Raw genomic sequence first — 25,730 nt, 5'->3', positions numbered from 1 at the left:
CAGTCGCCCGGGGAGAGCCGCACGCACCACGTTACTCGGAGGCCTAAGGGCGCGCGCCCGCCGCAGAGCCCCTCGCACGAGCGCCCAGAGCCGCTGCGGCGAGGCAGCTTGGCGTGACCGCGCGCCGGCCGGGCCTCGGCGCCCCGCTGCCGCGTTTCGGCGAGGGAAAACACCCGCGCTCGGTGTTATTTCGCCCCGTTTTGCGGGCCGGGCAGGTGAGGCCGAGGGGCCCGGCCTGCGCCTCGCCTCACGGGGGGCAGCTGGCCGCGGCGGGCCTCGGCCGTGGGGCAGGGCCGAAGGGAAAAACCCCTCGTGGGAGCCGCATCAACGGCTCCCTGCCAAGGGCCTAGCGCCCGCCAGGCGCAGCCCGGCCGCGGCGCCGCACACGCGAGGCCGCACACGCGCGGCGCCCGCTCGCGCCGGACTATTTCGCCTCTTCGCGGCGGCGGAAGGATCCCGCGCGTGCAGCACGCCGTGACGCGCCGCCCCGCCCTCCTCCGCGTGCTTCCCGCGCTGCCTATAAAGGGTTTCCGGTGAGCCGCGTCGCGCCTGTAGTATCCGTGCGCCGGCCGCGCTCGCTGAGGGGAAGGCGGCCATTTTGTTCAGTGCTGGGTCTCTGCTGAGAGCGGCGGCCGAGGGGGGGCGGGGGGGGGACGGAGCGAGAGAGGGAAGAAGGAGCGCGGGGAGGAGAAAAGGAAGGGAAAAGACGAGAGAGACCGAGGAGAGAAGTCAGGCCGGCCAAGCAGCGAGCGGAGGGAGGGGAGCCGCGGGGAGGGGTCCGCCCGGCCGCTGAGAGGCGATGGCGGATATAGACAAGCTGAACATCGACAGCATCATCCAACGGCTGCTGGAGGGTGAGGGTCCGGGCGCGGGGGGAGCCCGGGGAGGGGGCGGAGGCCGAGCCGGTGCCCCCGAGCCCACCGCCGGCTCCGCCGCGGGGCTGCCCCGGCCCCTGAGCGCCCGCTGGGGCCGGGGCACCAAAATGGAGGGGCGCCGAGGCGCTTTGTCTTGCCGGGGCTCGGCGCCGCCGCCGGCCCGGGCGCCCCTGCCCTCCGGCCCCAACTTCTCCCCTAGCCCTCATGTTTCCCGAGCCGTCCCTGCCCTCCCATCCCCTGGGTCCTCCCGGTGCAGGGCTGAGACCCGCCGGCTGGCCCCCTCCTCCAGCCCTGCAGCTCTACGGAGATGCTTAGCTGAGTAAGGTTTTCGTAGGGGAGTGTTTAAAAACCTGAATGCTTAAGCTTGCCTTCGCTACACGCGCACGGGGTCTGGGCTTCGCTAGGTAGTCGTGGGGCTCTGGAAATTAAGCCTTCCCATGTTTAAAGAGTCTGTCGAGGCAGCTTTTCAGAAAGTCGACAGGGGACTTACCTGGGTTCAGGGTATCATATTTTTAGCGCTGATTAACTGCTTGCATTAGTACTACCATTAGACTTTAGGTCTTAACGCGTAACATATGGTGGCTTTTAAAACGCGAATTACAGGTTGGCCTTTGCTCTGTTTTAGACGATATTTGGAAGGGCTTATTGTCCTGTATCGCTAGTGCTTTGGGTTGAAAAGAGTTGAATGGAGTTCAACATCTAAGGAAAATCTAGATGTTGCAGGAGGTGTCAGCAGCGTCTTCCCTTTGGTTGTAAGGGTCAGGATCAGGTTAGAATTGTCAGCTAATCTTTCCTAGGGCAAAAGGTTGAGAAGCAGCCGATGACAAATTTTCTTCCTAGCACCAAGAAAGATTATAATTATTTAGAGAAGGAAGCTAGACTGATCCAGCCTCATTTTAAGTGTGTCAGAGCAGGCATCTCATCTGGATTTTTGCTTGAAGAGCTTGGTCAGGCATTTAACTTTTTTGTTTGGCACAAAGTCATCCAAGATTTTGCTGAGACAAATAGTGAAGAAATGCCTTTGAGCGCTCTCCCAATTTTTTTCTTGTAAAATTTCACTAAATGTCATGACCCGAATAATAATAGGCAAGGCAAAGGGGCAATAGTGCTTCTATAAAATTGGTTGGGATTACAAATCCAGCGGGTGTATTTTGGGATTGTTCAGCTAGAATGAAGAAAAGTAAATAGTGTTTTTTCTCTGATCTGTTTTAGGTTTTGCTTGTTGCCAGTTTAAACTCTCCTGATTTAAGTTGTTTGGAGGCTTCTGTCTGTAATTTAAACCAGTGTTTTCCTGATGCTCTAATACACTTTGTAGGTATCAGGTCCTGTGTGTTACATGCTTGGTGACATATTAATAGATGCTTAATTTTATTGCAGATAGTATAATTTTTATTTGATTTGCTGTAATGCAACTCATGCAGTTTTCTCAAAGTGCAAGTTACTAATATCAAAGACTTGAAATAAGCCTAAAAAAGGTCTGAATAATTTGAATTATTTCCCTTGTTCTGGATTTCAACAAGTAATAAGATGTATTATATCAATATGTTAAATTCTTACCTGGCTTGTATAAGTATTGTACATTGAGAGATGAGAGCTTATAAATGAGGTTTCAGAAGCTTCACTGACAAGATCTTTGAGATGACTGTGTAACAAAAGATATTATTACCTAGGGTTGCGTCAGCTGTCAGAACTGAAATAATTTTTTTACTTTGACATTTTAGTTAGAATTTCTGATTTCTTGGGGCAACAAATGTCTTTTGGTATTTAAAACAATTATGAATGTTAATAACCCATGGCATATTTACACCTATATATTTGTCTTGTTTATTGCTTATTGAAAATATATTATATAAGGTATAATACAGCTTTCTTAGAGCAATGGTTGACCTTTGTGACAATTTCTTTTTTTTCCAGAGAGGGCAAAATGATAATGCGTTTGGGCTAGTGCTGCATTCTTGATAGACTGCTAAATTGTGTGAATTACTGTGCAAACGCCATTCTCTCTGTAGTTGTTTGAAATTTTCTTGACTCATCTGTTTCCTGAGGTTATTAAGATACAGCTAGGTAGATGACAAGATTGATCTAAAGGGCAGCTCTGCGTGGTATCAAAAAAACCAAAAATCTAAAGGGTGTGTGTAAGAGAATTTTTAATCCTTTTTAGATTTGGACTGAGCATGAGAAATTTAAGACATTTGTATGTAGTGTAGTGTTCTTTTTCAATATAGTTCTTTTTCAGTGCAGTTTTAGTAGAATTGCATCATGTTCAGTTATATAAAGTTTGGTATGTCTGTACCCAGGATTCTGCTCCCTTTTCGGGCTGGATTCTGCACTGATTAAAATGATAGCCAACCACATACTCACTACAAAAACTCTTTTAATAACTAGCTGACTCGCAAATTGAATTGCCCAAATCCTTGTTCAAGGTTTAATTTTTAAATCAATTTGATATTTTACCAGTTATACCTATCTTTAAACTGTATGCTTATGTATTTTTATAACAGTTATTTCAGGTGATTTTGCTTAAAAAAAAGTAAAGATATGAATATGTAATGTGGCAGTAATCCCTTCTTCCTTTTTAAAGGTAATAAAATCAATGTTATGGAGATACTTTATGAAATATTTCAAATCGGTAAGAAAATAGTGGATATTTGTATTTTATAATATGTCTTGGTGTATTGCACTGTTGGATGAGACCCAAAGAGTTAAGCAGGTAGTGAATCTAGTCTAATTGTCCAGGTGGAGTGAAGTGGTTAAATGGTGAATAATAAATTACTCTAGCTTTTGTTCTTAATATAGGGTATTAATAATGTATTTGTGAGGGGGTTTTACTTGCTTTCTATTCTGCCATCTCCTCTTATAAAAATTGAGACAATTGTTCTTATCAAATGACATTATTCTTACTTTTTCCCCAAATAGTTGATATATCCCACCCACATTAGGCTATTTAGCTGAAATTACTAGATTATCCTTTAAAAGGCTTGGAAGCATCTATTTGGCTTCTCATTCTAAGGTAAATATTTGGAGAGTCTTTTTTTCTCCAAATGTTTATAGTACAGAGCCATTTGGCATTGAAATGTCACCAAAAACATTTTTTCAGTGACATTGTTCTCAACCTTGGAGAGCGGCTTGATGAAAACATTGAACATAGTGATCTTTTTTTTGTTGTAATTGAATTTATATTTTATTTGCCTTACTCCTTTGCTAATGAGGGTTATATTCTACTAGGAACAGTTTGTCTAATTTTGTCACTTCTAGTAACTTTCCTAGCAATGATTTTCACAAGAGCAAGGCTTTCCAGAGTATAGTAAATAACAGTATGCTCCATTGAGTATTGAAATGTTTCCTCAATGTCTTTGATAGCGGATATAGGCTCAAATATAATAGAGCAAGCTCACTTTACTGAGGAATAAGAAAGGATAAACTTGAGGGCAAATTATCCTTCTCCTGGAAGGAGTATTGTAGGCAGTAACCACTTGTAAAATTAATAGTTCTGAGCTTGCAGCTGTATATGTCTTCTAAATCGGAACTGCCAGGAGTCAAGAAAAATGCCGGCAAAGCTCCCTGTAAGATGAAGAGTTAGGAGCATCTGTATAGTCATGGAAAGAGTTCCAGGAAATGGCAGAATTCCTGCTCTACTGCAGGCAAAGAATCTGTGAAAAGAGATCCCAAGATTCCCTGAGTGTGAGCATGGTTTCCTTTCTGTTTCGTGTCAGAGGTCGTTTCTATAACTTGAGCCCCTTAACTGCTTCCTTCGTCTAGTCTGTTGGCAGCTTTTCACACAGATAATGTAGGTAGGGTCTGGTTTGAAAGTGGAGCTCATAGTCACCTATCTAGAAAGCAAGACTGAAATGTACTAGTCTTACTGTAACAAGGTAAAATAACACAATTTCAAGATATGTAAGTGGAACCCAAGTTGAAGTATATGTCTCTGAAAATCTTTTCTATGTTATAGCTTCTGCAATTGCTATTAAGGGAGAGGTGTAGGTAATGAATGGAGGCTACTTTGGATAAAGCCATGTAAGGTCAGAATGGGTAGCCTTTCTGAAAACTGAAATCCTGCTTAGTGCACTAAAACAGGCAGAAAGACTCTCTCAGTCTTCAAACTTTCTTGTTTACACACCCACTGATTTCTATTCTTGGTAAAGCCTGTTGTATAGCTGTCAAGGATATACTCTATCTAATTTACTTTAAATGGGGGAGAAGGCTCTTCCAGTTATTAAAAATAGTTGAGCCAAAGAATATGGATATAAACTTTTGCTGTTGCTGGCAACAGAAACTATCTCTTACAAGTGCATTTCTTTAATTTTTTACATCTTTCTGTTTAATGCAAGCCTGAGGGATTTTCTGGTCAGTTTCATCGACTGAGGCAGGCTGTGTCTGGTCCTCACAGACCCTACTCTGCAACTCGGTCAGATTTCACTCCTTGGTGGATTGGGATACTCTGATAGTTTCTTATAGACAAGCAGCACTTGCTGACTTCAAATCCTCTAGTTTTCAGTGGCTTATTGCTTAAAGTTAATTGTTTCCTGCTGTGTTGCAGCGGTTTCTAATAACGGAAATAGGAACTCTGCATATGGAAGACAAGGATTAGATTCCTATCACTGGTGCGGATTCAGATAAGTCAGTTAAATTCTGCCTTTGTTACCTAATCAGTAAAGTGTAGGCATTTGTCATCTCTGAGTAGCTGGATTGGTGTGATTGAATTGAGTGCCTGTTGCTACATAGCTGTCTCCGGTGTGGAAGTACTTTACAAGATGAAAATTTGCAGTCATGCAAAGTCTTCCGTTTGATAACGCTTCTGTAAATTTTGTCATACTAAAAAGAGTAGACTAGAACTTTTTCATAGAGAGGCTTGAGCACTGAGGAGTTGCTTTTCAGCTTCAGTTTTGAATTCGAAATGATCTGATCAAAGTTGGTAGTGCCTGAAGTAAACTAAAACCTCCTTTATATCAATCCCTTTCAAGTTATTTATTCCCTTTGTGTGCCCATGGTGCAAAACTGAATGTGGACCTGTCACAAGAAACTGTTAAGATAAAAACGACCTGCAATATTTTTGGAGATGTCTTTAGGATTGCAGGCATCTTCACATAAAATATATGGCAAAATTGAGAAAGACTTGTTTAATGAGCTAAAAACGAGCTGAATTGCTGATAGGCTATTTTCTTTAAAGCATTTTCTGTGCGACAACTTGAGTCTAGCACTGTAGTTGACAGCGTTTTAATTGTTTCTTTTAACATAGTATTAAAGGAAAATAAGACATTTGGACCACTGCATTTCTAATATTTTTGAATAAAGACTGGAAGAATTAACTCTTTCCTAAGTATCCCTCCCTTTCATATTACCCTTGAATGAGCTAATGCACTTATTCTTATAAAAGCATTTGCCTTCATTAAATGATATAGCAGCAAACTATGAATATTGGTAAACGCTAGCAGTGGTGTGCCATACAGTCTGTTGTACTGTCTTCTATGCTAGAACCCACAGTTCCTGACGTACCCTTCACAAAGAAATGCGTACAAGTTATCCTAGACATAACAGAGTTTTAGCTTTTCCTGGCAGGTGCCGCTATCCTTTGTGGTAGTTCTGTTTACTTGCCCCGAACGAAGCAGATGGATGCAGTTTCCTCTTCTTGCTTAACTTCCTTTCTCCCTCTGCTGGACTGGTGTGGTACTGCGTTCATTTTAGAGTAGGTAGCTACAATCTATCCGTTGTTGCTTTCTGGCAGTCTTTCTCTTTGTCTTGGAATGTGCAATATTAATTTTAATAGTAGGAACCTATTGATTTGCTTTTTGGACAGGCTGTGAGGAAGTGTGTTGAGTTTCATAACACTCAGAAAGTGTGTTAGCCTGGAGTAGCACAGAGTGAAGAGAAGTATGCGTGAAGGTCACATTGCCCCGAAAACTGGGACTTGGGCTCCGTCTTAAAGTATGAGAAATGAAAAGCTCTAAAACGTGACTCTTAAGGCTTAAACTGGGCAACAGATGTACTGCTCTCCCTCAGATGAGCTAGGCTGGTCCACAGCCCACATCCGTAGAAGCGGTAAGATTTTTCTAGCTCAGTCTGTGACTTGGAAGAATACCTCTGCAGAGATCATGCAGGCTCCAGGGAGTGATCTTTTCTTTAGTCTTTCCATCCAGTGGAGAGCTTACTTTCCAAAACCTTTCATGCTTGTGCAGTAGAGAGCATTTTACTCGCTAGTAGAGGACCTCCCATAGTGGATACTGTAGTTCAGGCTCTCAGAAAATGATATTTAAAAGTGCATCTCTGCCTAAAAGAGGGAATATGTTACTGTCTGAAAATAGTGCAACAGTATGTTGAGGCAGGAGAGAAATGAAATAGTGTTTGAAATGGGCTCTTTTCTCAGCTGATTAAGTTTTAGCTTGTTCAGCTGCCCCAGATTATTTTTTTAGGTATTGCAAGAACAAATGTGTGTGTACAGTACTGTAGAGCCGCCTTTTCAACCTCATGGCCAAGCTGCTAATTAGTATTGTATTGTCTAATCTCAGTACGAGCTGCCTTGTTTTGTCCAAAGCAGTGAACAGAAACTGTAAACACTTTATTTCTCATAGCATATTATTTTTGCTCTTCTTAGTGGGACTAAGTCTTGAAGACTTAGTCAGAGAAACCTCTTAAGGATTCATTGAGACTGAATATCCTGCATTTCCTTGCCAGCTCTTTCAGCATGGATGAGAGAATCCTTGCACTAAAAATATAGATTTCTCAAGCCAGCATACACTTCTGCTGCATATTTGATTCTTCCGAAGCCAAAAATAATTTTTGCAGTTTCTCAGGATGTAGGTCAATGTTAGAAGAAATTGAACACTTTAATTTTTTCTGTGCTGATTCCATGTTGGACAGTAGTGTTTGAAATGTCATTGGCAGGCAGCGTATTACAGAACTGAATCAAATTTTCCTATTTTTCGGTCCTTCTGACATCTGTGCCAGTGAGTTTATATAAACTTCTGGCAACAAAGCATCATTTCATCCTATCAAGGTTTTCTACAACCAAGTGACTAAAGCTGCATGAAGGTTGTACTGTTCCAATGAAAATATATCAGAAGCCTGTATCTGAAGCAGACGGTGTTCAGATTTTCATTCAGTCTTTAGCAAAAGTGAATGCATTCGCTTTATTCATAAGCGTTAGTGTCTCAGTGTATAGCATATATTTTCTATTTTTATTGTACTTTTTAATTTATGAATGTGAGTTAAAGGGTTTGATTATAGCAGTTTCTAAGAAGACCAAATCATGGAAAGTTGCGTTTTTGCCTTCTCAAAAAAGTCTTAAGCACAAGTATATCGCATTTATCTCTAAAACCAAAGTTGAGCTGTAATATTTAGGAGTCAGAAAAATTAACATTTATATTTCAGTTAGCTGATCACTTTTTTCTATAAATTTCTGTTCTGTATTGCTTCTGGTTATTTGACATTTTGAGCAACTTGCTCATTGCTCAGGAAGTGTTTGGAAAATTACTGTATGGCTGAAAAGCTTCATGCATGATAAACTGCTGTGGCAAAGATCTAACTTTCATTTATATGCTTCATTACTTCAAATATTTTTAATGGAAGACTTGAAGTTGAGTGGTAATTCCAGCATTCCCGTGTAATGTCATTGCTGAGTGATAATACATAGGCAGTGAATAATATGAGAGCAGATAATGCTTGAATGATAGCATTGTTAAAGCTGTGACTCTTGACCCACAATTAACTTAATGTCACTGTCAGTACACATTGTGATTTGAACTGAAGGTCAGTTTTGAAACTTATTTGAAGAAAGGTTATGTGTTTTAGAGCGTTGTCAGTGATTTTCTAGTACAGACAGCGCTAGAATGACTAGGGTCTCTGGGGTATGAGTCAGTATGCAGGAAAGAATTGTGTTGGTAGTAACGCTGTTGTAGGTGCTAACTGATAGGGTCCAAATGACACTTAATTTTATTGATGGATGTTATGCAATCACTATTTTCTCTTAGTGTAGATAAGATGCATGCACAGTGATTGTACGGTGCCTTCTGTTTTTGATCAGAGGCTTGCACAAAGAGGTAGAAAAATTTTGTGCTAATGAGAAATTGTAATTCCTTTGGAACTCGGCTGTTTGTTCTTCCTCTTCCTAAAGCCTCCTTCTCCCTGTTTTTTTTTCCTATCGCTATTCTCACTTCTTAATTTTATATACTATGAGGTCCACAGGGGCACTACTGAGTTCAGAGTCATCTGTAGCTTCCAGATTTCTCACTGTGAGATTAACAGTAGCAAGGGAATTAGCCTGACACAGTACTTAAAGTTGTTTATGGATCCAAGAAGGTAATGCATCAGTTCTTGTATTTGAAAGGAGTTTAGGCTTATTGCTTGCTTTTTTCCTTTTCCTTCCAACTAAGGACTGAGCTTTTTTGGATAAGACCTTAGGTTCTTCAGTCTTAATGCCATCCAGTTCATACACAGTAAGTAGCCGAACTAGATGACACTGCTAGTATAGTAATTTTGTTTGTAGAAGTGAGTCAGGGTGTTTCCAGGCATTGGAGGCTGAAGTTTTGAGATCGTTCTGCCTTTATGTGGCTGAACAAAGGGATTATATTGTAGTAGATTACTCCTGTTGTTCCATAATCTTACTGGAATTTGTTTCGAGGTTTTTGCTTCAGCCTTATCAGTGCTCCATCATCACTGGTTTTGACACCAGATAATATTTTGTAAGTTTTGCCAGTGAAGGCACAATCCTAATTTTTTATTATTTAGTGTTATCCTAACTGTGGTATAAACAATGTGGTCACTGCTCTTCTGCTGTTGCATGCACTTTAGCCTTAGTTGTGGAATGGCTGCCATAGAAATGTCCTTTGTTTGTCTGTGCGACAGGAACAGAGGAGGGGGAAGAGGCGATCAGATAAACAGAGGGAGAACTCTACTGGTTACAGTACAAACTTGTTCAGGCCAAGCTGGGGTCCTTGGTGTCCAGACTAGGAAAGAGTGAGGTAACAAGTAGTTCAGAGCTCCTGCTGGTTTTGAAGAAGTATTGGCAGGTTTTAAAGGGAGCCAACCGTTCTGGATTGTTGCAGTGCAAAGGGTGAGGAGATTGGGGAAGGAATGAAGGATTAAAAAAAAAAAAAAGCAAAACCAGATCTGAGGCTGGGAGATAGGTCTCTAACTGTCTTGTTTTTTCTTTTGTTCAAAGGCAGTGGTAAGGAGAGAAAAGATGGAGAAGTGATGTAGAAAAAGCAGTACTTGTTTTTTGCAATACAGATGAGTTTCTCTGGGCTCCCTGTCTAAGCAATAGATGAAACGGCTCAAAGTATTAGCGGTGTTAATGACTCCCTATCAGCCTTGTTGTGGACTTTATCACCTTGGTCAACTTGGTTCGATTTTAATGTGTTTAAAAAATTTTCCTGAAGAGGAATTATAGTAGATAGGTTTTGAGTTATTTTGGCTGCATACCTGACAAACAGAAGTGTGCTGATATTACGTGGAGCTTTTTCTGAGCTTCTGTCAGAGGGTTTTTAACATTCTAGACACATTTCTAACTTTGAATCCTAATTTTTCCTGTAAACACAACTGACTGGGGGAGAAGAGTTCTGCCTTTGGTCCTGGCCCCCTTTTTCCTCAGGCTCACTCCTTTTTCCTCTCAGCCTTCTCCTTTGCTACGTTCCTTGGCTACACAAACATTGATTAGGCACAGCTAAGAAGCTGGAAATTCTGATGGTGGGAGATACAGAAACCTTCTAAAACAAATGTAGTCACAGAACTTCTAAAACTTATGATCCGTAATTAGAATGAAACTTTCCATTTCATAAAGGTTATGTGATTTGGATGCTCTCTTCACTTAAATGGGAACATAATTTTTTCCTAGTGATGAATTTTGGGGCTAACTTGAATTGTTTACTTTTCAGCTTACTCATGACCTAACTGCTTCAACTATACTGGCATAGTCTAAAGTAACCTCCTGGTGGTGGTGGGGAAGTAGTAACAGACATCTTTGTATTTTTGTGGTTGTCCCCATGTGAAAAGGATAGTACATTTGTGCCGGTTTAAACTTATTTTAAGTGTTCATAGTAATTTGGAGGAGACTTCTGCAGTCATAGACTCCATTATAATAGAAAACTTACATTTTAAAGCATAGCAGTGCAGTAAAATTCTGTAGAAAGAGGTGGAAAGATGAAGGTCTTCTGCTACATGTCTCTTAAAATCACTTGTACTAGAAAAACCAGTCTCCTGGTGGATTGGTTCTCTTGTAATTCGTACAAAATACTTGGTAGCAATATTTTTGATAATCTTTTGTCAAGTAGGCTACGCGTTCTGAGGAGCTGTTGTGACGTTCTGATCAGAAGATATGTTTCCTTATGTATAGTGCTGACTTTTCAATTATAGACTTTTCTTCCATGTTTGCTAGCTGCAGTGTAGAATGGGACACTACAGCATTTATTGGTACGGTGATGCTGTTTCTTTAGAAACTGCCTTGGTGGGCAGGGTTAGATAGTAGTTGAGGGAAACTTGTACTTTTGAGCCATGCTGTCCGCAATTAAACAGGGCACTTCATTTTCTCAGGTTCAGACGGCTTTACTGAGAACAAGCACATAACTTCATTTTGAAAAGCATAGTCACATTATCCAGGATGTGTTTTATAACTAACTTAGCACTAAAGTGATTCTATTTAAAATATGAAATTTAATAGGGGAAATACTGAGTGAAGAGTTCTGTTAGATGAAACAACATACAACTGAAACAACACAATACCCTTTTTCTGGTAATAATGGCAGTTCAGTTTCAGGGTAGCAAACTGATGTTATGCTGTTATCTTCTCATTCTATTTTACAATGGCATTTAGTCAGGTTCTTGAAATAGCACTAGGGATATTGTTGATTTGGATAACTGACTTCTGAATTCTTCTGACAGTGAGAGGATCAAAACCAGGTAAAAATGTCCAACTTCAAGAGAATGAAATTAGAGGACTGTGCTTGAAATCCAGAGAAATCTTTCTCAGTCAGCCTATTCTCCTAGAACTTGAAGCTCCGCTTAAAATATGTGGTAAGTCACGTGATTTTGATTTGATGCTTGGCTTTTGAGGTTTTCGGATGGGTGCAGACATACTAAGACGAGAACAAATGCAAGGTGCTGCTTTTTGACAGGTGAACTAATAAATGATTGTAGCAAAAGGAAAATTAAACCCATGCTGGATGAGGTAACAAACGTGGGAATGGAAGTGGGGATCAAAAACCCAAAGCCAAAAAGTAACCAGTCCAGTTTTACCAGGTCTATTGGGAAAGGGATTTGGGCAGAGTTTTGGAAAGTGTTTTTTATACAGATGAGATAATGATCAGCCCAGTCATGATTGAATAAAGAGAAGCAAAGGAGAACCAAAACAGTTGATTGTAGCTGCTATTCAGAGAGTTAGCAGAACAATAGTTTGACAAAGTTTTACAAAGTCCTCCTGGAAACTTTGGATTCTACACCTTTTCTAGGACTGACTTTCTGGTTTCGTTTCACTAAACTTGTACACAGTGGTGTGTTCATTTTGCACACATGTACATGTCTAGTTATGCTAAAAGAATGACAAATGTCAAAAGACCCAGTAAATGCACTTTTAAAAAGCTTCCAGCAAATGGTATTTTATCTTGTGCTAACACACAGGATTTACTTCAAACTGAAGTAACTTGTTCAATATTTGTAATATGTGGTAGTTCAAAAATAGTGATTTAGTGTTATCCTTGCCAGAAACAAAAGCGTGAATCAAAACAAAAGCAGAAATACCAATTTTACTTTTGAGCCAACAAAATTGCTAGGATTTGAATTACTCAGTGTTTCAAGAAAATATGAATGGTACAGAGGAAAGCAAATTCTGTGAGTAGTCAACATCACTAATGCTACCTGGAGGTAACAAGAAGGAAGTAAAGGTTCTTATCTTACAGCCCTTAGTCAAGTAAAGAACTTAACTGGATGTTAGATTTTTAGTTTGAATGTGTAGAATTGGCTTTTTGGAATCTTGGTTTGATCCACACATGTGACTTTTTAAGTAGCTACATGCTTGCTCTTAGTGCAGTTGAATTGTGCCAGATTTCTGAATGTGGTAATCTGGCATGTATTAAGATAAAAACTGCATAATTTTAAAATATGTTGCAAACAATATGGAACTACATGCTTTTCCTGTTTCTGAAGTTTTGTTTGCTGTTTCTCTAGAATTAATCAAAGAATGTAGCAAAGTAGCACTTACGTGCCGTTTATGAATACTCTTTATAGGTGATATCCATGGACAATACTATGACTTGCTTCGACTCTTTGAGTATGGAGGTTTTCCACCAGAAAGCAACTACCTATTTCTTGGTGATTATGTTGACAGAGGAAAACAATCTTTAGAAACAATTTGTCTCTTACTGGCCTACAAAATCAAATATCCGGAGAATTTTTTCCTCCTCAGAGGGAACCATGAATGTGCTAGCATCAATAGAATTTATGGATTTTATGATGAATGTAAGTAATGCATGTGTGTCTATTTTTATGACTTCAGAAAGCAGGTTGGCAGGTGCTTGGTGTTTCCAAGTCTTCCAGTGTTAGATTTCTTAACTTGCAGTTACCTTTGCACTGTTCAGGTGACCCCTTGGCTTATTTTAGCCAGGGAAATCTGTCCTTTAAGTGATCCTCTTGTATTCTGATCCTTACAATACAAAGCAGTGTGCAATTGCGTGGTTTTAATTAGCCGCTAGGTTAGTTAACTGTTTTTACTGCTACATATTGTTCAAGTTCTTATGGTTGGATAATCTAATCAGAAGAGAGAAAATTTTACTTCATGTATGCTTTGCAGTTCACCTCTGTTTCTTTCATCCGAGCTAAAATGATGCTGGTGTATACTTGCGTTATAACTTAGACTGGACTGTTCTTTATCACGATTATCTTACAGTGCTTGCAATCTAATTAAGATCTGTAACTTTGTAATGTAAAAATATAAAAATAAAAACAAAAACGGTTTGTCGTTCTTTTCTGGAGGACCTGAAACCAATCCTGCTGTATCACGCCCTGTTTTAAGCCAAAAACCCCAGCATCTCCCTCCCTTTCATAAGCTGGGCAAAGCATATGTGAAATTTTCAGTACTGACATATTTCATAGCTTAAAGACCTTCCCACTGCCTTCCTATTTGAAAGACTGTAGATACTTGTTAAGTTGTGTATGTTTGTAGAGAATCCAAATGACCTTTGTATTCTTTAAGAAACATTAAATGTGGTTAAGATTTCAGGTTAAGTTTCACTCCGAGCTTAAACCAGTTGGAACGTCAGTGGTGTACCTTCAGAGACGGTTTGGAGAGCTTCATGCTCCTCAAACAGGTGCTCTGATTGTCCCATGGAGTTCACCTTTGAATTCTTCAGAATTAAGCTTAGATGGTGCATAGGCTTTTTATTGTCATCTGGAGATGGGTGAATTTCATCCTTTGTTAATGGGTCTCAGTCTCCAAATCAGCTTGTCAATTTTCAGCATCATTAATACTCTACGAAGAAAGGCACTTCACTTCAGACCAAAGGGAAAGCAGACTAGTCATATTAACACAGTAAGACATGGTGATTCCCTGTTTGCTATTACAGGTAGTTCTGTCTTGTGAGGTTCAAACAACTTTATAGAATGGTAATAAGGTCTTGGTGATTATACATGCTTTTTCAGAGGGGAGTTGATAAAACGAGTGTTCTTGTGTTACTGGAGGTATATGGGCTGTTTTCCGACAAACAGCTGCTTGGATCCTGTTACCCATAATATAAAGACTTGATCCATCAAATCTTTATTCTCATAATACAGATTAGAAAAAATGCTAAATAAGCTTTTCATTTTTTTACATTGAGAGAGCTTTTAAATATTGAACACCATTTCTTATCATGGTGAGAAGTTTTTTTACTATAAACATTGGGGATTTTAATCACTACAAGATTATAGTAGGCTAGAGTATTGCAGCCTCGCTGTTGTCTGTCTGTTGCGGTTTTGAATGATGTGTGTTTGAAGTTAAGGCCAGATACTTGCTTGTTCAGTAGGTGGCTTCTGCTGTAAAAGTTGCTTGAACCAGTGCATCAGCTTTTTAATTAAGAAACTTGCCTTTATTTATTTGGGGCTCTGAGCACTCCTTTTTGAATAAACTTAGTGCTGCTGTGCTGTTAATTTGTCAGCTCTGTCCCTACAGAATGCATTAAGATCTATTGTGATGAAGGAGACTATGCATAAACCTTACCATAATATAATAAGTGCTATGCCTAGTTGTGTTGAAAAGTAGAAGTATATGTTCATACGTTTCAAAGGATGTGGCTTAAATACAGATACTGTGGAAGAGATTAAACTGTTACATTAATTGCGCACTGAGCATTCTCACACCTTCTGTTGTGGGGCACACTTGGCTTGTAGCTCACAAAATGTGCTTTCCATGTCTGACTCTTCTCTTTCAACAATGAAACAAAGGTGTATGTGGTGTTTCAGAGCTGATTCCACAGAGATTAATCACAGACTTAGTCACATCTCAAGTGTGTTCACAGTTCATATCTGTAGGGCGAGTCCCTTGGAAAGTGAAGCTGTAGCAGTTTCATTATTCAGTCCTATTTCTTAGCCTAGAGAGACCTTATGTGGTAAAGTACTAGCAGAGTTTTAAAGAACAAATGATTTCAAAGAAGTGCTATCTTCTACTGAAGAAAACAGCAAATGACATTTTTCTGAAATGGATCAGATTCTCCAAGGAATAATCTTCCAGAGCAAGGTTGGGGCTGGAGAGTCTGTCCTCTGAAAGTAGAATGCAAGTCTTAAACAGACTTGTACTGCTCAGAGCTGCTTTAGAGCTTCATTTCTTTACCCTCTCACAGTGTGAGAGAGAGCTTGCAACTTTCTTAAAAGCAATACGGTACATCAGTGGGTATCCAAGAAGGTAAATTGTGTGTAGGCTTTATTGCTAACCTTTTGCAAATGTTGGTAAAATTAAGATGGCCCTATTAAGTTGTTTGTAGTTAGCACTAGAAAAGCGTTTTTACTGTTTTTTCCTCAAAATATCTTTCTAGGTAAGAGAAGATATAATATTAAGCTGTGGAAAACCTTCACAGACTGTTTTAATTGTTTACCAATTGCAGCTATTGTGGATGAGAAAATATTCTGCTGTCATGGAGGTAGGTAGTGCTTCCTTGGTTGATACTTGAGAGACTCTAATATTGAGTATAAATCGTGGCGGTTTCATGTTTACATTGTGTGCTCTTTCACTGTTGGCAAACATTGATTTTTGTCTTATTCCTCATTTTCGAAACTCTGATGCATTTGTTTTTTTCCTCTGCCTTGGTTCACGTATGAGATAGGGTTGAGCTAGGTTAGAGTAAGTTTCACGAATCTCAAAATTGAGCTGGAAGTTTTGTAACTTCAGACACAATCGGCTTTTCTTCTAACTAATTTTTTTTATGTATTTAATTAGGATCTCCTTTCAAGTAAAGAATCCTCATAGTTTTTATAGAATGACATGACCTGAGAGACTTGTGTAAATTCTGAAAACAGGATGTATTTTGGAGTTCGGTCTGTAGAAATTGGCTCAGCTATGCTATGTGATACTTGCTTTGTACAAAAGTAGTGAAATATGTATTGCAGTTTAAATGTTTATCATTTGCAAAGAATTACAGTTGCCCAGGGAGATAACGGTGAAAAACAGTATGAAATCTCTTTGGTATTGTGTTTCATCTTACTAGGCCTGTTCTATAAAATTGGCATCCCCTATGATTTCTAGTATTAATGTCTCTATTACTTAACAGCACTTTTAACAGATGTTTGCTTGCAAATTATTGCAGTGAGGTTATTGTAACCCTGTAAAATGTGAAAATGGCTTTGCTTATCTTGCTCTCAGTAAGTCTTCTAAAAAGTGACTCATCTTCAGTTACAGAAGCTTTAAAACAAATGCTAGATTAAAAAAGCCTGTTAACATTGCTATTGAACTATATAAAAGTACAATAATGAATCAGTTTGAATATAAAGTTATTTTTGTCTTAATCCATGTGTCAGTGTTACAGAACAAAATTGGAATAAAATGTGAATTGCTTGTATGTCTTGACTCTGCACAGGCTTGTCACCAGACCTTCAGTCAATGGAACAGATAAGACGAATTATGCGCCCCACTGATGTACCAGACCAAGGTCTTCTTTGTGATCTCTTATGGTCTGATCCTGACAAAGATGTCTTAGGATGGGGTGAAAATGACAGAGGAGTGTCCTTCACGTTTGGTGCAGAAGTAGTTGCTAAATTTCTCCATAAACATGATTTGGATCTCATATGTAGAGCTCATCAGGTATTTAAATCTTATGCGTTAAACCATACAGTAGTTTAGATTGGAAGAGACCCGAGGTGATCATTTGTTCCACTCCTACCCACGTACTCCATAACAGGGTAAACTTAAGTGTAAGACCAAGTTGCTCAGGACCTGGTCCAGTCAAGGATCTGCTAGAATTGCTATTCCACTACTTTTCTGGGCAACTTGTTCCAGTGTTGAATAACCCTTGTTAGGAGTTTTTTTTCTTAACGCATAAAAGCTGTGGCTCTGACTCTTGAACAAGATTATCTTGCACCTGGCAGAATCCTGTTGTTCTCCCTGCTAATGGACCCTTCACTGAACTGGATCCTGGGATTGTTCTTCCTGTTTTGATATAAGAGTTTGGAACTTCTGCTGCTTAGACCTAGCCAGCCTTTCAGCTACTGGCTCCATTAGTGATGCTGTAACTAATCTTTTCTGAGCTGTACGTGCTGGCTTGGATGTGTACCATTTAGGATTTGTTACTTTGCACACTGTGGTAGGGCGTTGTCCAACCTAATACTTGGGCTTTTCTCTTTAAAGGTTGTTGAAGATGGATATGAGTTTTTTGCAAAAAGGCAGTTGGTAACTCTCTTTTCTGCCCCAAATTACTGTGGAGAATTTGATAACGCGGGTGCCATGATGAGTGTGGATGAAACTCTAATGTGCTCCTTTCAGGTATTATAAAATCTTAAGATTTTTACTTCCTAGCTAGTGTGGTCTCAGTAACGTTTTATATCTGTAAAGTTCTATTTGAAGCAAGTATGGTTTTGTACCAGTAGAATGTAAGTTGAAAAAAGCAAACTTAAAGCGTGACTACGCTAACAAAAGCAAAAACGTAGATAGTGCTATGTTTTCACTCCAGGTATATTTAAAAATGTGGTAAGCGTCTGCTGATATGAGTAGATGAACGGTCTTACCTGGAATTAAATCGTGCAAGTAAAGCATTCACTGTTTTCCTGCTTCCATTGGCATAAGATCTCAGATTAGCCGGTCTAAACCATGTCATAGCTGAGTAGGTAAGGAATTTATTTCTTGGCAAGTTTGACTTGTCCAGATGACCTGTACGTGGGCTTTTACTAGAGGATGAATTTGTATGACTGAGTGTAAGAAGAGCTTTTTCTAAATGACTGAACTATCTTTTCAGATTTTGAAACCTGCAGAGAAAAAGAAGCCCAATGCTAGCAGACCTGTAACGCCTCCCAGGGGTATGATCACAAAACAAGCAAAGAAATAGTCAATTTGGCACTGCCTTGTTGGGACTTGTAATATAGTATATAACCTCCATTTTTAAAACTGTAATGTGTACTGTTCAGCTTGCTCAAAATAGATAATGTGTTTGTGGTTTTCCTTTTGATGAATGGCATTTGCTGGTTGTAACAGCAAATGAAAGACTTTTCTCCCTCCCAGGAAAAGAGTTTTTAAAAGCTTTCCTTTCGTTGGTGTTACAGCTGTACACTCCACAGCATCTTATCCTGTCATTATGGGTAATTGTACAACTGACTTTTTGAATCTGTACAATGAGTAGTGTAAATGCTTGTTTTCTTTAGGATCTAAAGAGGGCACTAGTGTGCTGTGAGAATAGAAATTTGTTACTGTCAGAAATCACATACTGTTTATACAAACCACTGTGAACTTTTTTTACGTTAAAATTTGTTTTAAAGGGATTGCTTTTCTTTTAATGTCTTGTCATGTACACGTTAGTTTTATTGCTGTCAACATTAGGAATAACAACCTTGCCAGCATCACTGGTATGATGTATATTTAATTAAAACACACGTCCCTCTCCGTATACTTTAAATGACAATTAAAGCCATTATTTTAAGTGTTTGTGTCTCTTTCCTGAAGCCAAAGTTTGCTTAGAAAACTCTATGTACACGACCCATCACAATGAGTTGGCAGGGCTTTCCGTTTATGCCTTCTGCTTGGAGATATAAGGAAGTCTTGACTTGAAATAGCAAGTGGAAATGCTGTGCTGTTTGTTCTATTAATGGTAAAAGTAAATACTTTTTTGTACAATTTCCATATGTTCTATTGAGTGGACCTTTTTACAATTGCATCAGTCCTGTGACAGCCAGTTTCAGAAAGCTGGAAGTTACAGAAATGGTTCTAGATCTGCCTGAGTGATTTTGTGCATTTTGGCCTAAAGACTTTGTTCTACAAGAGGCGCAGAAAATAGTGTGATAAGCCAACCAGAGGAGTTAATCTTGATCACCAGTTTATACAAATCTCTCACAGAATCTTGTTTTTTAAAAACTGTTAATCTTTTTTGAACAGATAACAGTGTACAATACCATGTAGTGAAAATCACTTATTAAATGAAGAAATTGTTAAATCTTCTCAGTGTCAGTTTATCACAACATATACACTACTGCTATCAGAAGACCTGACTTAGATAAATAAATTGTTCTGGAAACCCACAAATTTTTGGCTTGGTCTTGTCTAAGCTACAAGCTCTGGATGTTTGCTTTTAAAAGGGTATTTGATTCAGATCCAGTTTGAAGCTGTAATGCAGACATTGCCCTTGAAAATACAGGCACCTTCCCACCAAATGTGAGGAGGGCTCAGGCATTATGCTGCTGGACTACTTCATGCATTGTGGTGGATCTACAAAACTGTCTGGCAAACACAGCAAAACTTTACATTTCAGCAATTGCAAATATTTATATCTAAACTTCTGTTTTTTTCACTACGCTGATCAGGATAGTTAACAGACAGAATTTTTAAACTTGTGTAGCAGTAGTGGTTCCCAGGTGTATGCATGCACAGGAGGACTTGCTCATCTCTGCTAGGATTTATTACTTTGCTGTGTTACACCACAGTTTGGAACCCCCAGCCTTAAAGCCAGGTTTTACAGCTGTTATGTTTTCCCTTTTAAGTAAACTCAAGCTTCTGGAATCTGCCCCCTCAGTTGGTACATTTGCAGCCTGAAATTTAGCCTTGTATTTTGAGAGCGCTTTACCTAGAATAAAGGTACTGGTCTCTTGGGATCATTGACATAAAAGATGGTTATAATTGAGGAGAAGGCCAATTTCCAGGAGTGCTGAATATGAACAGTAAATTCTTGGCAAAGAAAGGAATGTCAGTTATCTTTACAACTGTCCAAACTTTACAACTGCTGTCCATTACTGTAGCAAGACTTTTAACTAAAATGGGATACAGTTGAAAGAAATACCTAGGGTAGAATGGTGACTGTGGAGTTGTCAGCTGTCCTGCCCTGACAGGAATGCAGATTTGGTATATATTCCTTCATCTGCTGCCTCTTCTCACATGTGCCTTGTGGAAAATACTGCAAGATTTTTAGAAGCTGAATGAAGTTGCTTGTTCAATATTACCAGCCTCTCTTAAAACTGCTGCAGTAATGAACTTCTGGTGGGTGACAGTCTGCTCATTGAAGAACAAATTTCTGTCACTGAAAGACTGGGCTCAGATAAACCCCTAGCTCTTTTCTGGCTTCCTGTTTACCAGATGAATTTTCCTTTGCTTTCTCCTGTACTGAGCTTAACTTCTTTTTGACTAAGATGCATCTTCTGGGCAGTTCCCAGCCATTGATTTTTTTTTTTTCCCCAATGCATTTCTCCACTAAATTAAAGAGCCTTTTTTCCTACTCTAAACATTTTTTCTTCCCATAAAAATAATTAATCAAACTACTACATGGTAACTTTTGATGAGGTTATTAGATTAGGTGTCAGAGATTGCCTGTTAGAGGGCTTTCTCACAAACTTACTTTCACCCTTTAAATCATGTTTGTGTGTGTGTTTTTTTTATTTAGCCTATAATTTTTCCACCTCCTATAGTCACCTGCCTCTCTCTTATTGATCCACTTAATAATAGAATGCATGGAACCAATTTTTATTTGACTTGTATCTGAAGGAAAGCATTCACCCCTCTGTGAGAGCGTTCATTAGCTCACCAGCCATTTTACATGTCACTATGTCACACCTTTTTCCTCAGCCTTGTTTTTCTCCCTGCAAATGTATTTTCAGTGACACACAACCCCCGAAGGGGCTGTGTTTTCTGCATGACTGCATTCCAGCATGGTGTTTCAAATGTCTTGGGCTTACCAGCTGCTCTGGAGCTGGGAAGTCACAGCACAGCAGCGGCGATAAAAAAGGTTCTTCTCCTGCTGGCTTGGGGCAGGAGGAAAGAATAACTGATCTTGTTACGGGTTATGATCAAATGTTCATCGGCGTAGGATGTTTTATGCTCATTACTCAGGAACTGCTGTTGGGGTTGGGATTTTGATCAGTCGAGGGAGAGAAGGAGCAGCAGCTGCAGACTTTTCCTATTGTTTTTTCGTAATGATGCTTGTGTGAAGATCTACTTTACACAATGAATTAATAGAAGAACATGTAAACCTTTACTGAGGCCCTTCTCCTTGTGACCCGTTGACTGTTTTATCTTTGCGTTAGCCCTTTTCTGTCAGTTAATGACGTTCTCTAAGGGGAGTAAAACAGCTTTACAAATAGCGATCCTTACACTAACGTGCAGTGAAAGGACACTTTTCCTCCAGGTAGTAACTGGTAGAAGACATTGACTCTACCATGAGTATCCCTACAACTTTGCATACTGCAGCAGGGAGGGATACTATAACTTGCTGAAGAGCACCACAGAAATAGCAGGAAAGTTATAATAAATCCAAGTTCTCCTGAGTCCTCATCTTAGGCCTTTCACAGGATGCCACAGTCTTTGGTTTAATGCAAGTGTGTTACCCTGTAGAAGAGTGGTAACTAATAGCACTGTATTGATTTGGATATTATTCTAGATAATGGTATGTTTTCTAACCAGATGAAATGAGTCTTTTTCACCATCTAGTTCTACAAAGACTATTTTTGAGTACGTGACATCTTCACTTGCTTCTGGTTCTCTTCAAGATTTGTCAACACTACTGTGGTTTTCAGTCCTAGGCTGTTAAATGAAGCTACAGCACTTTAAAAAGCAAGAACAAAACATTAATTTTGCTGGCAGTATAAGTTAGACCAGATCCCCAGAGGTACTTAGGTGTGGGCTCTCTAGGGAGATGCAAGAGATTTGGGGACATGAGTCCCTTGGTGTATATACATATATATTATGCACTTTAGGCCTGAGTTTGAACAATAATATTTGTTGAATTAGAACTGGATCTAGAAAAGAGCCTGTGGGAGGCACTGCATCAGGCCACTACTTGTTGCTCAGCACTGGCGACCCCACAGCCGATGCACCTGGGCCGTGGTGGGGCTTCAGAAGGGACAAGGGGCTGAGCTGCCTGCACCGCCTCCTGCCTCCCGCGGCACCACGTAAAGCAGTTCGTGTGCAAATTTGTGGCTTGCAAAGTGTGCTACAAAGCATGTTTTCCTTGAGGGTTATCCAGCCCGCTTTTTCATTTTAGGCAGCCATTCATTGATAAAATGAAGGCTGAGCGATTTCAAAGCAGTTAGGTTTTCTACACTTCCTGCTTCTAGTTAAAAGAGAGGTTTGAGCCTCAGCATTAGAAAACATCTTTCTGGTCTCTCGTTTTCATGGGTATTTAAGTTAAAAGGAAGCTCTTTCTCTTTACAAGACGCAGTCTGATCTCTTCATTCCACTGGCTCGTTTTTGTCCCTGTTCATCCTGGAACGCAGGTGCCCCGCACTGACACCCGGTGGTATCAGCCCCTTACTCGATGCAATGTGTAACTGCTGGGGCCCAAGCCTCCAGACTCACAAAGCTGGAAGGCTGGTACCTTCGTCCTGCCCCTGGGGCACAGCAGCTGCTTCTCGTGGTCCCAAGGGCTGGGTGCGGTGCTGAGGGTGGACCTGCGCTCCCAGCTCTGCCACCCGGCGCGTGGACTTCACTTGCTGCAGCTCAGGCGCACAACCGTGACCTCCCATTGTTCCGGTGCGCAGAGGATCACGCTGAGATTAACAGATTTGAAAAAGCGTTCTGTAAAAATAGAAGTGTAGAAAATAGTATGTTCACAGCATGTATTCGAGTGACTGCCTCCAGGAAACTGATTAAGAAAACAGCCAGTTATATGATACAAGCTGCACTTGAAATAAGGATGTACAGCAAAGGTGACAGTAGATCTTGGAAAATTGCTGTTACATATTCCTTTTGCAGGAAAACTGTTACTCCCCCAGCTGAGGAGTCTGAGCAGAGCATTGTCAGAGTTTGTTCTAACAAAATCACATATAGCTGATGGATCTTCCGGAGAGAGAGTAAGAATTGGGTGGAAGATTGCCTGAAGCACTAGATACTTCATTTACTTACAGAGGTTAAACTGCAGGCAGTGTATACAGTGGGAAGAGGTTTAAGAGGAGGCTCTAGGCTGAGGCAGCTAATGGGATAGACTGCCGTGCTTCAGGAACTCCAGGGTTTGTGTTTTGACCCTTGAATCATGCATAAGCCCTCTCAGCTGCTCTGCCCTAGTCACCTGGTGCTCCTCACTGCGAGCTTGACGGCTCTGCTGGTATTGTCTTCTCCTGCTAGATTTCCAAGGCACCTCACGGACTTGCTTAAAACGCAGCCCCTCAGAGCTCTTTGGGAGCACAGTGATAACTAAGTTACCTATTTAAGTTCTGAGAAGGAGGCTTTGTGTTTGTACTCACCCTGGTGAACTGCTCAACAGCTGTGCTAACAAGCTCCTCTTCCTTGACAAGTAAACCCACTCTGGCCTGCCCTGCAAAGACTGACTCCACTCAGATTGCCAGAGAGGGAAAGGTGGCTGTTTTCTCCTCAAAACCTACGCTCCTCACTGAAAACAGGGATGGGTTTGTTGCAATCTCAGGAGGAAGGTCTGCCATGTGCAGTTTCAGTCCTTCTTTTGGTGCCTTCCTCCATTAGCTGATTGTATTAGTGTTTTCTGGATGCAGCTGAGGCCAAAACACCTAAATAGCTGGAAACAGCCCAGATAAAACTCTTCCTTCCTGAACTAAGTAGGAGCCCTGCTATGACTGGGGCGGCCTCCAAGGCCTCACCTGGGCTGTGCTACGTTCCTTGGTGCTCAGCTGATCCCTGCAAGTAGGTGGTTTGGGGTGATGTGTTACTGCTTTTGCCTTCTGTGGGGAGAAGGGAGTTTCCAAGCTCTCCACGGGCGTTGCTGGCGCTGATCCCTTTGCCCGGGGGAGGAGGAGGACCCGGAGGGACCTGTGTGCAGTGAGAGCAGAAAATTCTCCTGCTCCAGGAAAAGTTTTAAATGCTTTCCAGAAGGATGCTCTCCAGAGGGAAACCTGTTCCATGGGAACAAGCGTCTTTAGGCTTTAACAGAAGCGTAAAAAGATGGAGGGACGTCTCTCCTTTAGGGGAGAATTAGAAACATTTCAGGTTTATCCCAAAAAAAACCACAACAGTGACTGTTTCCTGATCCTTTTGGTAGTCGAGTTTGCTCAGTGCGCTTCCAAAACCCACTCGTGTTTGAAGGAGAGCAGAGCCCTAAGCGAGGAGAGGACTTCTGACAAAGCGTGCGTCTATAAACGGAGACAAGTTAATCGCAGCCTCGTTTCTAAGGCTTGCACCTCTGTAATCCTTGCGATCCCCTTGCGCCGCCTGCCTTGTGGGACTAAATCCGTGTCCCCTCCCGGCAGCTGAATTCCGGGCCCGGCGGAGGCTCCGGCTTTGCCGGATGTCAGCTCGGTTTGTGCACAGTCTCTGCGGCGCCGTTTCAAGCAAACCGAGAGCGGCGGGTCCTGCTCGGCGGCGCTGGGCTCCCGCTAACGGGCGCTTGGGAGCGAGCCGGGGACAGGAGCGGCGAGAAGGGGAAACGCCAGCGCGGGGGGAGGCGGCGAGGGCCGGGGCCCCGGCCCGGCCGGGAGGGGAGGGGAGGGGAGAGGCGGGGCCGGACCGGCCGCGCCGGGGCTGGGGGCGGCTCCGACCCGCCGGGGCGGCGCGGCCGCGGGAGGCGCAGCGCGGCGCGGCGCGGCCGGGGAGGCGGCGGCGGGCGCAGCCGGGACGCGCACGGTACCGGGGCCGGGGCCGGGGCCGGGGCCGGGGCGGCGCCCCCGGGAAGGGCTTTGTCCCGGGAGCGGGGCCGGGCGGCAGCCGAGGGGGCGGCCGGGCTCCCCGCGGGGTTTGGGGGCGGCTTGGGGCGAGAAGCGCCCTGGGGCTCCCGTCGGGGCTTAGCGCGGAGCAGCCCCCGTGGCCGGGCTGCGCCGTTACCTCCGAGGGTCGTTTCGTCCCCGTTTGGGGAACGGGGAGCGGAGGTGGTCGCTGCCAGCCGATGTCCCGCCGCGGCTGGCGGCGCCGGCGCGGGCAGAGCCGGGTTGGGGGCACTGGTGGCCCAGCCCGGGCTCTGGCTGCGAGCGGCCGCCGGGCCCCGCAGCCGGCCCGGGCCGAGGGGCCGCGCAGCGGGGGAGCCGGAGGCCTCCCGCGGCCCCGAGAGCCCGGGGCGAGCTGCTGCGGCCCGCGGGCTTCGCGCCCGGGGCTGGACGCGACTCCGTCTCCCGCCCTTACCGAGGGGGCGACAGCGCGGCCCGGAGCCTCCCCGGCCTCCGGTGGAGGCCGAGCGAGCGGCTCCTGCCGCGGGATGTGCCGGTCACCGGGGAGCGGAGGGGAAGGAGAGCAGCCGAGGGCTGGACGGGGCGACGGCTCCGCCGGGCCGAGGCGCCCCAAGAGGAAGCGGCTCGTGGGGTTGTAAAAGGGGAACGCGG

At 42.3% G+C, this 25,730-nt stretch overlaps 1 protein-coding gene across 1 annotated transcript; it reads left to right on the top strand.

Moving 5' to 3' along the window:
* Positions 1-512: 512 nt before the first annotated feature.
* On the top strand, positions 513-19,462 carry PPP1CC (protein phosphatase 1 catalytic subunit gamma). Its single transcript, XM_068911103.1, has 7 exons — positions 513-854; positions 11,748-11,879; positions 13,089-13,319; positions 15,866-15,970; positions 16,904-17,127; positions 17,671-17,805; positions 18,275-19,462. The coding sequence occupies exons 1-7, from the start codon at positions 800-802 to the stop codon at positions 18,362-18,364; spliced, it is 972 nt and encodes a 323-aa protein (XP_068767204.1). The 5' UTR covers positions 513-799; the 3' UTR covers positions 18,365-19,462.
* The last annotated feature ends 6,268 nt before the right edge of the window (positions 19,463-25,730 follow it).

Source organism: Struthio camelus, chromosome 17, assembly GCF_040807025.1.
Source record: "Struthio camelus isolate bStrCam1 chromosome 17, bStrCam1.hap1, whole genome shotgun sequence".
NCBI lineage: Eukaryota > Metazoa > Chordata > Aves > Struthioniformes > Struthionidae > Struthio > Struthio camelus.
Note: the sequence above shows the minus strand (reverse complement) of the source record. Positions and strands in the feature narration are given on the sequence as shown.